The 15730-nt window shown below is 44.1% G+C and overlaps 1 protein-coding gene across 1 annotated transcript; it reads left to right on the top strand.

Annotated features, from left to right (window-relative positions):
* The first annotated feature begins 12197 nt into the window (after nucleotides 1–12197).
* Nucleotides 12198–15313, top strand: LOC119579891 (7-dehydrocholesterol reductase-like). The gene is made up of 3 exons (XM_037927740.1): nucleotides 12198–12482; nucleotides 13810–14052; nucleotides 14206–15313. The coding sequence occupies exons 1-3, from the start codon at nucleotides 12198–12200 to the stop codon at nucleotides 15082–15084; spliced, it is 1407 nt and encodes a 468-aa protein (XP_037783668.1). The 3' UTR covers nucleotides 15085–15313.
* The last annotated feature ends 417 nt before the right edge of the window (nucleotides 15314–15730 follow it).

Below are 15730 nucleotides of genomic sequence, written 5' to 3'. Positions count from 1 at the left end.
AAATGAAAGAGGTGAAGATTTTATTGAATTCTGTAGTACAAATAATCTAGTTATAGCCAACACATTGTTCCAACACCACCCAAAACACTTGTACACGTGGTTTTTACCAGACAAAAGAACACGCAACCAAATTGACTACATTGTGTTGAACCAGAAATGGAAAAGTTGTATAAAAAATGCCAAGACAAGACCTGGTGCCGACTGCAACAGTGACCACCAACTACTAACTATCGACTTTCAAATAAGACTCAAAAAGATGGAGCGTCCAACACCACCTCTAAAGCTCGACTACAAAACTCTTGATAACAATTACAGAATTACAGTGTCAAACAAATTTGAAATACTCAATCAATGTGAAGATGATAAAACACCAAATGAGTTGTGGGAAGAAGGAAAAGAACTGCTGAGGGCTGCTTAAGAAACTATCGCCAAAAAGAAAAAGACAAATTCCTCCTGGATATCTGAAGAAACACTAAGTGAAATTGAAACAAGAAGATCCCTAAAATCAAAGGGTATCAATAATCCAGCTGAGGAAGTAATTTACAAAAAACAAAATACAAAAATTCAAAGATTATTGCGACGAGATAAGGAAAAATATTTAAATGAACATTGCCAGAGAATTGAAAACTGTTCTATTAAGGAGTACGAAACATTACACAAAAATTTAAACCTACAATGGACACTATCAAAACTGAAGATTTATGTGATGGAAAAAAAGTCAAAAATAGATGGAATCAATATTGTTCCAACCTATACAATCTAACAACAACATTAATTAGACTCAATGACAGCGAAGATGAACCACCACCACTGCTAGACGAAGTTATAAAAGCCATAAAAGAATTAAAGAATAACAAGAGCCCGGGAATAGATGAAATAACAGCATAACTAACCAAGAATGCTGGCGAAAGTGTTGAATACTTCTTCTACAAACTTTGTACGAAAAGTTGGAATGAAAGAAGATGGCCAGAAGACTGGGTAAAATCAGTCTTTACTCCCATACAGGACATTTGCATTAATAAGTCACAGCAGCAAAATTTTTTTAAAAATTATTGCTGAAAGAATGAATTTAAAGTTAAGAGAAGAAATTGTAGACGAACAAGCAGGTTTTCACCCTGGAAAAGGTACCAGAAACCAGATTCTAAATCTGAAATTGATCATAGAGAAAAACAGAGAACATCAGAAAGACCTATACCTGTGTTTCATCGATTACTCGAAAGCTTTTGATACTGTTGATCACGATATCCTCTGGAATAACATATACGATATGAAATTTCCAAAAGACATCATCCAATCCGTTATTGATTGATACACACACATATATGTATATACATATATGTACATATATATATATATATATATATATATATATATATATATATATATATATATATATATATATATATGCATATATGAAAAAAAAATATATATATATATATATACGTATATATTCATATAGGAAATATATATACATATATATATATATATATATATATATATATATATATATATATGCGCATGTATATATGTATGTATATGTATGTTTGTGTGTTTTCTAACGGTAGGTTCATGTTTGAGCCGCCGTGGTCAAAGCACGATACTTAATTGTAGTTTTCATGTTGTGATGATCTTGCTGTGATTTTGATGAACTATTATAAATGGACTACTCATTATTATTATTATTATTATTATTATTATTATTATTATTATTATATCATTATTATTACTACTACCACTACAACAACTACTACTACCACCACTACTACTACTACTGTTATTATTATTACTACTACTGCAACTACTACTACTATTAGCATCATCATCATCATAATTATAATTATTAACATCATTAAACTTATCATAAGTATTACTATTACTGTTATTGTTCCTATTATTATTATTTTCACCATCATCATCATCATCATAATTATTATGATTTTCACTACCATTATTATTATTATTTTATTATTACTATTATTATTATTATTTATTATTATTTATTATTATTATTATTTTATTATTATTATTATTATTATTATTATTAGTAGTAGTAGTAGTAGTAGTAGTAGTAGTAGTAGTAGTAGTAGTAGTATCATTATTATTATTATTATTATTATCATTATTGTTATTATTATTATTTCTTTATGCAAACGTTTCCTTGGATCTGCTAATTAAAATCAAACTACCAGCGACCTAGGGTGATTGAAGTTTGAGGCAATGGAACATCAACAAAACATGTAAAAATATGCAGAACAACCACAAATCAAAACATCCAGTCGAGTCAATTCACGAATACAAAAACACTTCAGATCGATAAAGCTCTTCTGAGAACATGCGCTGTACTATTTTTTTGACTTCTTCTAATTTTGGATTTCCCGGTATTTGTTCAAGAAACTTATCCGTACCTTTCTTTATAAGGCCAAGTGCTCCAATAACAACAGGCAGCAAAGTTTTGGTCTTTAAATGCCACATCTTTTTCACCTCTATTTCCAGGTCTTTATACTTTGATATCTTCTCGAACACATTCATTGTGACGTTTCTGTCTGAAGGGATGCTCATATCTATAAACAGGCAGGTGTTGTTTATTTTGTCCTTGATGACGATATCTGGATTATTCGCTTGTATAGTACGATCTGTGTGAATTGGAAAATTCCACAAGATTGCAGCATCTTTACCTTCAGTAACTGGCTCTGGATGGTGTTTGTATTAATTATCTTGCATTCTGATAGAAAAGTGTTTGCAGATCTTCCAATGCAGGTACTTGCCCTCTCTGTCGTGTCGATTTTTGTACTCATTCGGTGTTAATAGTGAGCAACCAGACACAAGGTGATCAATCGTCTCAACCTTGTCTTCACAAAACCTACATTTTGGGTCAGTGCCATTATGCAAGATGTTAGCTTGATAGTTTCTGGTAAACAAACTTTGATCTTGGGCTGCAAGAATAAAACCCTCTGTTTCCCTTTTAGGTCCAGAGCTTCTAAGCCACTGATGGGTCGCGGTTTCATCTACATCAGCGTGTTTGCTTCGAGTTGCAAACTGTCCGTGGAGAGGATTTTCGTGCCACCTAGATTCAAGTTTTTCTTGTCCGACCTTCGCTTTTTGTTTTCTATGTTTAGCAGCTGATGTTGGCAACATATGTTCGATGTTTTCGCTCTCAATACCTAATTCCTGAGAAAACTTATCTGATTCCTTTACTACCGAGTGTGACCTTTTGGAGTTTTCATGTACTTTAACTAATTGAAGCATCCAATCGTTGGTTAGATCTAAGTATTGCAAGAGACCAATCATAGTTGTTTTGTACGATAATTCCAACTGCATCATCCCCCTACCTCCTTTACTTCTAGGGACATACAGACGGTCTACGTCTAATTTAGGGTGATACATTCTGTTGCATGTCAATTGCTTCCTAATTTTGGTATCAATTTGTTTGAGTTCACTTAAGTTCCAGTCTATCACGTTAGAACTATATATAACCACAGGTATGGCAAGAGTGTTGATTGCTGTTAGTTTGTTCTTCGAGTTTAATTCCATTTTCAGGATTGACCTTACTCTTTGGATGTATTCTGTATGTATTGTTACGCCGCCCACCTCGTCTCTCTGCCACCAACACAAGGCAGGCTAGGCAGACGGCGTGCTATCCACAGGGTCGTGAACACTGAACAGCTCTAAGAGGCACCGAGCACCACAGCGTTCCAACACCACCAGGGGAAATGCCAAGTGGCGAGGCAGGGCACGAAATAAACACAAAATGACAGTCTTTCCTTTATTTACACAAGTTATTTACCCGTACACTGTTCTATAGGCACAATACAGGGGGAAACCAGCATGTCACACTGCACGATACAGCTTATAACAGGGCAACACAAAGTTTATCAGGTCACCAGGGCACACACGAGGTCTTCACAGGAGCAGCACCCAACTCCGTCTCTCTTGGCTTGTTCCTCCGCTCCTCCGCTCACAGCCAGCCGCGTCATGTTTGCCCAGGTCCCTTCATGTTAACACGTTTCGCACAGAGACAAAGACCCACTGGCGTAGCACTATCCCCCCCTATCAAGCAGATGACCCGTCTGCTCTGACATATCTAAACCTGAAACAAACTATAGAAATTTTAAATAAAATCAGTTCTCAGAAACACAAAAATCTTTCATCCAGCGTGGCTTTCTTCGCTCTTGCTGGGGTCGCTCTGGAGGAGGTGTGGGCGGCGGTAGATTGGCAGTGGCACCAAGAGGGGTATCTCCTGTCCCAAGACCTGGCTCATGGTCACCATTGACGTCTGCTGCATCGCCCTCACCGTCCAAATGCTTGTCCTCATCTCGGTCAGCATCTGCCACGTCCTCATCGCCGCTACTGGGGCTAACTTCATCTTCTTTTTCACCATGGCCCCAGGAGTAGCTTCCTGGCCCATGGTAACGCCACAGCTGGTCCACATGGACAACAGACGGTCGTTTTCGCCCTCTGCGAATTCGATAGGTGACATCAGAGAGGGCCGCTCCCCTCCCAGGGGCTCTGTAGCTTCGGCGAGAGCCCTCGCTTCCGACGCGGGTTATGCAGCCACACTCTGTCACCTATGTTGTACCTCACTTCCTTCATGCGCCGGTCATGGGTCTCCTTCATGGCATGGCCGGCTACCTCGAGCTTGCCATGCACTCGTCGGTGCACCTCCGCCAGGTTCTCCTGCAGTGCCACTGCACAGCTGGATGTGACAGTTGGCAAGTTCACGTTGGGTGGCCGCCCTGTGGCCAAATCCACAGGGCGGCCTGAGCTCACGGCCAGACATGAGTTGGGCAGGTGTGAAGCCTGTTACCTCATGCACAGCGGACCGGTAGGCCATGAGCATGGCGGGCAGCTTGACGTCCCAGTCTTCCTGACTTTCCCTGCAATATTTGGCTAACTGTTGAGCAAGGGTACGGTTAAACCGCTCCACCATACCATCGGACTGTGGATGGAGGGGTGTCGTCCGTGTCTTGCGCACCCCTAACAGCTCACAACACTCACGGAACACTCGTGACTCAAACTCACGGCCTTGGTCAGAGTGCAGTTCAGAAGGCACACCAAAACGGGTAATGAATTCATTCACTAACACGCCAGCCACGGTCTCGGCCTCGTGGTTGGGTAGTGCATATGCCTCAGGCCACTTTGAGAAATAGTCCATTACCATACAGATGTATCGGTTTCCTTGTGGCGTGAGAGGCAGCGGACCAGCAATGTCTATTGCCACCCGTTCCATGGGTGCTCCCACACAGTACACCTGTAACGGGGCATGGTTCTTTCTAGTGGGGCACTTCTTTGCACTGCACACATCACATGCTCTACACCACTCAGGCACGTCACTTCTCATGCCCACCCAGTAGAAGCGTTGACGGAGACGGCTCAGGGTCTTTTTCTCGCCCAAGTGGCCACTGGTAACACCGGCATGTAATTCCCTCAGCAACTCAGCACGCATGGCTCTGGGTACTACAGCTACCCATGTGTCACTGTCCACTTCACTCAACTGCACCCAGCGCTTCACTAACAAACCGCTTTGATCCACTCGTAATGTTTCCCACTGGTCCACCAGACACTTTGTGGTGGGGCTCTCCACAGCTACGGCCTCCCAACTGGGGCGTCCACTGAGAGCCTCAAGCCACCGGACAATGGGAGCAAGGTCAGAGTCCTTACGTTGTGCCTTACGCCACTCATCATCCCCTTTAGTGGCGCATTCCAGCACCTGCAGATGGAGGCACACAGGATCAGAGTCCTTCTGGACACTGTGAGCAACTAGCCTCACACGGGCGTCGACTCAGGCTGTCAGCATTGCAATGGACACGACCCGGGCGGTGGACGATGTGGTAGTTGTACTGTTCAAGGTGCCCTAACCACCTTGCCAGCTGACCCTCTGCTACCTTCAGCGACTTCAACCACTCTAGGGCAGCATGGTCAGTCCGGATGGTGAACTCGGCACCGTAGAGGTATGGGTGAAAGTGCTCAAGACTCTTCACCACCGCCAGCAACTCTTTCCTTGACACACAATAGTTGCGTTCAGGCCTGCTGAACTTGGCACTGTAGTAGGCCAAGACATACTCCTTCCCGTCCTTTATCTGTGACAAAACTGCCCCGATGCCTTCCGCACTAGTGTCAGTGTCCAACAGGTAAGGGAGCTTCGGGTCCGGATAGGGCAAGACCGGTGCTTCCACCAGGGCCTTTTTCAGGTTGTCAAATGCAGACTGACACGCCTCGTCCCACTGGAAGCACTCCCCTTTTCGTGTAAGTCGGTGGAGAGGAGCCGATACACTGGCGAAGTCCTGTACAAAGCGGCGGTAGTATGTGCACAGGCCCAGGTAGCTCCTGACTTCCGCCACATTGGTGGGAACTGGCCACTTCTCCACCACCACCACCTTCTGTGGGTCGGTGCGCACACCGTCTTGACTGACTACATGCCCCAGAAATTGCACCTCATGCTGGAACATCAAGCATTTCTTGGGGCTGAGTTTGAGGTTGGCCTTCCTCAACCGCTGTAGTACTTCCTCCAGCCGCTCCAGCTCCTCCTCGAAGGTGCTCCCTAAGACGATGACATCATCAATGTAGACAAGTGCCGTCTTCCACTGCAGGCCATCCAATACCCTCTCCATCAGACGCTCGAAACAACCAGGGGCATTGCAGAGACCAAAGGGCATGACGTTGAATTGCCACAGGCCTTGCCCGAAGGAAAAGGCAGTCTTTGGCTTGTCCTCTTCCGCCATCTCCACCTGGTGATAACCCGACTTCAGGTCGAGTGTGGAGAACCACCTGGCCCCCACCAATGCATCGAGTGTGTCATCGATTCTCGGCAATGGGTATGAGTCCTTGATAGTCATGTCATTCAGCGCCCGGTAGTCCACACAGAAGCGTTGTGTGCCGTCCTTTTTCTTCACCAGGACTACCGCTGATGACCATGGACTGTCTGACCGTTCAATCATCCCCTGTGCTGCCAGCTCATTGACAGTGCGCTGCATCTCTTCTCGCCTGGTTGGTGCAATACGTCGGGGGGGGCTCTTGATGGGCAAACTACTTCCGGTGTTAATGTGGTGCTTCACCAATCCTGTGCGGCCCAGGTCCAAGTCACCCCTGCTAAACACATCTGCATACTGAGACAGGGTGTGACGCATCTTCTCTGTCTGTGCTTCCGTCAGGTTAGCGGCGCTCCGGTGCGCCAAGTCCTCGAGGAAATCAGGCAACGGCCCACACCAACCAACTCCTTCGCTCCCCGAGACTCTTTCTGGAACGCTCCACTTCCTCACAAGTGCCCAGCTTTGCACCAGCTGGCACCTCCTGGGCCTTATTGGAGAAGTTGGCTACCAACACTGTAACTAACCCCTCCCCTGGTCCAACAAGGCTCCGCCCAACCGCTACGTCATCAGCCAGCTGCAAGTTTTGGATGGGCTCCTCGAGGCCCTCTACTCCACACATCACTCTTGACAGTCGACACCGGATTCTAGACTCTGTCCTGGGGGCAAGGTGCAGTCGCTCAGCCGTAACTACCTCTGCGCAGCCAATCTCTGGAAGCAAGGGCACATCTTCAACGTGCACCCTCACCAGCTTCCGTCCAAGGTCGACACACGCCTTACTCTGCGTCAGGTAGTCAAGGCCCAGCAAGCAGTGCTCGTCCAGATCGGCCACATACACCGGCAACCGCTGCACCGTGCTGCCCACGCCAATACGAGCCTCCACTGGCCCCTTGAGCTGCACACAATGCCCCGTGACACCACACAGTCTCTGTGGTGCGTCTGGAAGTTGCATAGTGGCCAACATATCAGGCCGCACTAGGGTCTTCTCAGCCCCAGTGTCCACTGTCAGGCGGCATGGCTTCCCATCTATTGAGCCCTCCACCTGCATCGTGCTGGATCGACGGCAGCTTACCCAAGTCGGGGCCCGGGAACCGAGGACGGCTGGGTTTCGGCCCCCTTCTCCAGAGTTTTCCGCCTGTACCACTTCCTTAGCCTTAGGACATGCACTCGGATGGTGACCATACTTGCCACAGTCCTTGCAGCACTGCTGGAAGGCATCAGAATCCGTCCGGTTGAGAGGACGTATTCTCTGCTCCCTCTGCTCACTCTGGCATCTGTTGCCAGAACCTCGTCTGCCTTCTCTGCTTGCAACGTTACTACCTCATGACACCGCCTTTCCTCCTTCACTTCCTCCCTCAGGCCCTGAACCTCGCCCTTCAGAGTCTGCACCTCCTCCATCAGTTCACTCTTCACGCTGTTTCAGGCCTTGTCGGTGTACTGCTGAGTTTCCATCTTCACAGATGCAAGATTGCTCTGTAGCACCTCAACAAGTCGGCAGAGCTGTTCCTCTGCCTTCCTTGCCTGCATCTCGACGAGATGGTGTGCCTGCTCGTGTGCCCTCTGTGCCTGCTCTTCTGCCCTTTGTGCCATTTCCTCCCTCATGGCTGCTGCCATCTTTGGACATGATAAATCAGCGCGTCTCACTGGTCAGATATCACAAATCCCACTCCTGACACTATTTGTTACGCCGACCGCCTCGTCTCTCTGCCACCAACACAAGGCAGGCTAGGCAGACGGCGTGCTATCCACAGGGTCGTGAACACTGAACAGCTCCAAGAGGCACCGAGCACCACAGCGTTCCCAAAAACCACCAGGGGAAATGCCAAGTGGCGAGGCAGGGCACGAAATAAACACAAAATGACAGTCTTTCCTTTATTTACACAAGTTACTTACCCGTACACTGTTCTATAGGCACAATACAGGGGGAAACCAGCATGTCACACTGCACGATACAGCTTATAACAGGGCAACACAAAGTTTATCAGGTCACCAGGGCACACACGAGGTCTTCACAGGAGCAGCACCCAACTCCGTGTCTCTTGGCTTGTTCCTCCGCTCCTCCGCTCACAGCCAGGTGCGTCATGTTTGCCCAGGTCCCTTCATGTTAACACATGTTTTGCACAGAGACAAAGACCCACTGGCGTAGCAGTATTTTTTTCTTCATCTACAATTGTTGTATACCATCTCCTTCGTTTACTCCTAGATATTTATAGGTTTCTTCCTGATCTAATTGCTTTATTACAGTATCAACACTTAACTCTATATTGTCAGATGTAGTTTTCCTTGCTTAAAGGTTGCTTTAGCACACTTATCGAGACCAAATTTCATACCTATGTCATCACTAAAATCTTTTACAGTTTTCAGCAACCCTTCCAGTTCACCATCATTCTGAGTGTAAAGTTTCAAGTCATCCATAGAGAAAAGATGATTGATCTTCTTGTCCAAGATCTTTTATCCATACCCTGTGTTGTTAAGAAGCTGGGAGAGTGGGATAAGTGCCATACAAAATAAAAGAGGGGAAAAAGAGTCGCCCTGGAAGATTCCGCATCTGATTCGCATGTCGTTTGAGATAAGAATACTGTTTATGTGGCTGAGAGTCTGAGATTTGTCTCCCATAATGTCATGCTGCTTCGAAGAAAGTTGATTAAGACAGGAGAGACTTTGAGAATGTCTAAAGATTTTAGGATCCAAGAGTGTGGGACACTGTCATAGGCTTTTTTATAGTCAATCCAAGCGGTACTTAGATGTCTGTGTTTAGAGTGAGCATTTTCGAGAATCATTTTATTTATGAGCAGTTGATCTTTACATCCGTATGATCCTCTGCAACACCCTTTTTGTTCGTTGGGAAAAATATTTTGTTCTTCCATGTGTATGTAGGTTCTTTCAGTTAAGATTGAAGTAAGTAATTTATAGGAAGTTGATAAGCATGTAATAGGTCTGTAATTTTTTGGGTTATCTGTTTCGTTACTTTTGGCTAAGAGATAAGTAGTCCCTTGAGATAACCATTTAGGTGTTAAGTTAGGTTCTATCATAATTGAGTTAAAATTAGATGCTAATTTGGCATGCGCTGAAGAAAGAGTATTAAGCCAAAAATTTGGGATCTGGTCAACCCCAGGTGATTTCCATTTATGGGACTTTTTAGTGCGTTTTGAATTTCTGAATATGCTATTCTCAAAATCTCGTATCCATGCGTTTTCATTGAATTATTTATCTTTGCCCCAGATGTTTTATTATTATCATTATTATTATTATTATTACTGTAATTTTTATGTTTCGTTTATATTATCATTGTTACTATTATCATTATTATTTTATTATTGTTATTGTTATCATTATTACAATTATTGTCATTATCACCATCAGTATTATTATGTTTTTTACTACCACTATTATTATTATCATCATCATCTTCATTATATTACCATTACTATAATCATTATTATTGCTATTGTTATTGATTTTGATATTATCATTACTATTATTATCATTATTATTTATTATTTATCTATAATTATCATTATTATTGTTATTATCATTATCATTGTCGTTATTTTTTTATATATTATCATTATCATTAAATTTATTATTTTATTATTGTTAAAATTACTATCATCATCATCATTATTGCTATTGCCGAAAGACAGATAGGACGAGATAGAAAAGAAGAAAGAGAAAGAAAAAAGAGAGAAAAAGAGAAAGAAAAAAGAGAGAAAAAGAGAAAGAAAGAGAGAGAGAGAGAGAGAGAGAGAGAGAGAGAGAGAGAAGGGAGAGAGAAAGAGAAAGGGAGAGAGAAAGAGAAAGGGAGAGAGAAAGAGAAAGGGAAGGAGAAAATGAAACGGAGAGAGAAAGAGAAAAGGAGAGAGAAAGATAGATAGATAGATAGATAGATAGATAGATAGAAAGAGATAGACAGATAGATAGATGGAGAGAGAGACAGAGTAAGAGAGAGAGAGAGAGAGAGAGAGAGAGAGAGAGAGAGTGGGGGGGGGAGGGATGGAGAGAGATAGAGAGACGGTGCTCTGTTTCATGGTGAGTATAATCCCCCACCTCCAGAGATCGAAAGGATCAGGAAACACGCACTTCACACCAATGGCGCAGCCGGACCATCATGACTCGACGCAAATGGGTGGAAAAATATCCTCAGCACAAGCAAATACAGAACAGCAGCAGCAGCAGCAAAGCCATAGCCGCTCTGGCCAGGAAATTAGCCACAGAGAATTGCCAATACCTCGAAGCCTTCATAGCCTGCCGTCTTATTGCCCTGGATAAGAAGCCAGGATGTCGCCCCAAAGGCATAGGAGAGGTTCTGAGAAGAATCATAGGCAAAGCCATCATGGGAGTCGTCGGGGACGACGTTAGATTAGCCGTCGGCAACCTGCAGGTGTGTGCAGGCCAGCAGGCAGGATGCAGGGCGGCCATTCACGCCATGCGGGGCATCTACGAACAGCCTGAGTGTGAGGCCGTGTTGATGGTAGACGCCGCAAATACCATTAATAACATAAACCGAAAGGCTGCAATGCATAATATTGACATCAAATGTCCGAGTTTTGCACAATACGTCAGAAACACATACAAAAATCCAGCAGCATTATACGTAAGCGACAAATGCACCAACAACTGTGAGGTGATTATGTCTGCAGAGGGGACAACGCAAGGCGACCCAGTTGCCATGGCGATGTACGCCATCGGTCTCCTCAAGCTGCAAATCAGTTTCCAAAATGCAAACATAAAACAGGTTGCTTATGCTGATGACCTGACAGGAGCCGGGAAAGTAGATGACATCTGGAAATGGTGGAAACTAATCCAGACTCACGGCCTCCACAAGGATACTACCCCAACGCCAGCAAGTCATTTTTAATTGTAAAGCCTGAGTATCTCGCCCAAGCCAGAGAAGCATTTCGCGAGACAAACGTAAAGATAAAGACTGGCGGCGAGAAACACTTGGGGGCAATCCTTGGCACAACAGCAGCCAAGGCGGAATATGTCAAAAAACAAGCAGATGAATGGGTAAGAGAGTTGAAGATGCTGACACGAGTCGCATTGACGGAACGACACTCTGCATATTCAGTATTTACCTTCGGTAAATGGAACTTTCTAATGCGGATTGTACCAAACGTTGAGCCCTTACTCTCTCCACTTGAAGAGGCAATAGAGAAGGTGTTGATACCAGCACTATCGGGTGGGCGAAATCCCACAACCATAGATAGAGCCATTCTCGAGCTACCACCAAGGCTGGGGGAATTCGGCATAATAAACACCTGCAAACACCGAATATCAAAACTCTGTCAAGCTTTCAGCCAGCCCAATTGAAGCCATTCAAACACAATCTACACACACACACAGCCAGACACAAGACAAATTACTAGAAAGGAGATAACAAGAGAGCGAGAGACAATGCAGAGGACACAGCTACAGGAAACACTCTCACACACCTCTGAGGAGATGAAGAGGAGGATAGAGATGGCAAGAGAGATCGGCGCCTCAAACTGGCTAACTTGTCTTCCCCTCAAAACAAAAGGCTTTAGCCTAAATAAACAAGAATTTGTGGATGCTTTAGCCCTAAGATATGGGTGGCCAATCGAGGACCTTCACCAGCAATGCACGTGCGGTTCACTCTTCGACCCGAACCACGCCATGACGTGCAAGACGGAGGACTTCGTCTGCATGCGCCATGACGAGGTGAGAGATGTGACTGCAGAAATGCATAGCGAGGTGTCCCGTGACATCAGAGTGGAGCCTCCCCTCATCCCCACAGGTGGTCGCACTTCTCATCCATCTCCCAACTCCCCCGACGACGCTCGCGGGACATACTGGGGGGCAGCGACCCTTCTTTGATATACGCTCTACCCCCCTGGCCAAAAGCAACCGCCCCCAAAATTGAGATCTGTCATAAAAGGGACGAGGAGACTAGATGAGAAATACGGTGAAGAGTGCGGAGTAGAACAAGGCACTTTCACACCCCCCTTTTTTTCGACTCGGGGGAATGGCTCCGAGGGCTCCCTTTTTATTCATGCCTGGCTCGCAATTATCAAAAAGGACAACACCCAAAAGTTGCGTCGTGGGGAGGATACGATGTCGACTTGCCTTCTCATTGTTTGCTCGTCGCTACTTTCTAAGGGGAACCGTAACAAACCTGTAAAAAATACTAGTATTAAGGACTTGATATAAGCAAAAGTTTTAATGCAGATTAGAGAGAAAAATGTAAATGTAACATATGTTCTATCAATAAAGATACTATATCCTTTAAGGAAGTCGGGTGCGACCCCGCCTTGGCGGGCCGGGCCATGGACTGTGTTGTGAAGTGGGGATTTACTACATTTCACAACAAAGAGATTTGACAAATTGAATGTGAGGGCGTTTTTCAAAATTAAAAAGAGAGAGAGAGAGAGAAGAGAGAGAAGAGAGAGAGGAGGAGAGAGAGAGAGAGAGAGAGAGAGAGAGAGAGGAAAAAAAAAAGGGGAGGAGACAGAGAGAGAGAGAGAGAGAGGAGAGAGAGAGAGAGAGAGGAGAGAGGAGAAGGGGTGGAAGAGAGAATGAGAGAGAGGGAAAAGGGGTAGAGAGAGAGAGAGAGGAGAGAAGAGACGAGAGAGGAAGGAGGAGAGAGAGGAGGAGAGAGAAGGGAGAGAGAGGAGAGAGAGAGGAGAAGAGGAGAGAAGAGAGAGAGAGAGAAGAGGAGAGAGAGAGAGAGAGAGGAGAGAGAGAGAGAGAGAAGAGAGAGAGAGAAAAGCGAAGAGAGAGAGAGAAGAGGAGAGAGGAGAGAGAGAGAGGAGAGAGAGAGAGAGAGAGAGAGAGAGAGAGAGAGAGAGAGAGAGAGAGAGAGAGAGAGAGAGAGAGAGAGATACGCTTTTCGATTTTTTCCAGATTATGTCACTCGCAAATATTCACAAAATGTGGCATTCATATACAACCGATTCATACAACAACGGAAGAAAAACGTCCTTTAAATAAAAAGCAAATAACCTTTTCGGTACTACTTCTGCAAAAAATAAAGTGCGATTTTCATTAGCTAATTTCTAAACCTCCAAATCAAATAGTTTCCTTATGTTATCATTCACGAACTGTGAAGCAATGTTACTTGTATTTGCAGATTCCTGGCAAAGAGTTCCTGGGTCCTACCACACAGTTGGGCTACACACCACGATATAAGGCCAATGGTTTCCAGTTTTTTTTATTTTCCCTGGCTGTCTTCCTTGCACTCCTGATCTTTAGACCTGTCACAGCTGTTGAGCTCGCAGAAAACATGCCGCAGGTGAGTTGGTATGGTATTAAGTTTACAAGTATTGTAGTGTAAAAGGGTAACAGTGATAATGAATTGTTCTGTTGACTATTACCTTGCAGTGTAATGCATCAGTGAACTTGACTGCATATCACACATTAAACTTTTTTCTCTTACCTCTTACAGATTTTGGCATCCTGTAATATTCTTGCGATGTTGTTGTGTGTGTACTTGCTGGTGATGGGAAAGGTCTCTCCACAGACGAACGATGTTTTGGAGTCCCGACCAATCCTTTATGAATTCTACCGTGGGATGGAAGTACACCCTCGTCTGCTTGGAGTAGATGTCAAACAACTGACTAATTGTCGCTTTGGTCTCCTGGCGTGGGAACTTCTGGTTGTAGCCTTCTTTGTAGCAGGTTGGATCAAGCATGGCTTTAGCTTGGCGCACTTATCCTGTGCTACCCTTCAGACGATCTATCTAGGCAAGTTTTACTGGTGGGAAACTGGGTACTTTGACACACTTGATATCACTCTAGACCGGGCGGGTTACTACATCTGTTGGGGTTGTTTAGTTTTCGTCCCAGCATTCTACACTTACTCCTCTTATTACCTGGTGGCACATCCACCCCTTGTCTCAAACAGTGCCGCTATCCTGATATTAATTCTAGGAATAGTTTTTATTGCCCTTAATTACCGTGTAGACTGGGAGAAAGAATATTTTCGTGCTCACAAGGGCAAATGTTACATTTGGGGTTACCAAGCCACATTCATCAACGCAACTTATGAGAGTTCCTCAGGTATTCGACAATCAAAACTCCTCACATCAGGATTCTGGGGTATTGCGAGGCACCTGAACTATGTCTTTGAGATTTTAGCAGCCTTTTCATGGTGTTTACCAGGTTTAGGTAATGGAATCTGGCCTTTTCTTTACGCTTTGTTCCTAACACATCTGCTGGTCCATCGTGTTTTCAGGGATGAAGAAAAATGCAGGGTAAAGTATGGCGCTGCATGGGTTAAGTACTGCAAAGTTGTACCATACAGAATGATACCAGGAATATTCTAAAGTCATGCTTTTTTGTGGAATAAAAAAGAAGAGGTTTGCAAGGATCTAATATCTTACATCTAAGTCACTATTTGTATATTGAATCATACAGTAGATTCCATTACACCTATAGTATGACAAAAGGTTACGTCAGTCTTTCAGTCTTTGAAATATCATTTTATTTCATTTATGATGGACTCAAATTCTGACTTTCAGCTATGTCAGTGGGAAAATAAAAAAGAGAAACCGAGATATTCTGTCATTTGCCTTTCTTCTATTCTAGTGTGTGTGTGTGTGTGTGTGTGTGTGTGTGTGTGTGTGTGTGTGTGTGTGTGTGTGTGTGTGTGTGTGTGTGTGTGTGTGTGTGTGTGTGTGTGTGTACGTGCTTTCAGAAATCAGAATAAGTATGGAGATTTTCCTAAACAAAAATAGAGATGATGAACAGGATCTAATTACTTGGACAATTAGAGTTAAAATAATGAAGCCCCCTCCACCCAGTACTGACCTACTGATGTTATTTTAGGTACCAAAAATAAGCCTCACAATTAGACATAAAAAAAAATTGTACAAATGTTCTTTAGACCGTTTTAAGGTTCTCCGTACTTCTCCATACAAGTACTAAATATCACTAAATTTATAGAGCAGTCTACAACCATGATGAAAATTA

The sequence above is a fragment of the Penaeus monodon genome, chromosome 13, assembly GCF_015228065.2.
Source record: "Penaeus monodon isolate SGIC_2016 chromosome 13, NSTDA_Pmon_1, whole genome shotgun sequence".
In the NCBI taxonomy this organism is placed as follows: Eukaryota; Metazoa; Arthropoda; class Malacostraca; order Decapoda; family Penaeidae; genus Penaeus; species Penaeus monodon.
Note: the sequence above shows the minus strand (reverse complement) of the source record. Positions and strands in the feature narration are given on the sequence as shown.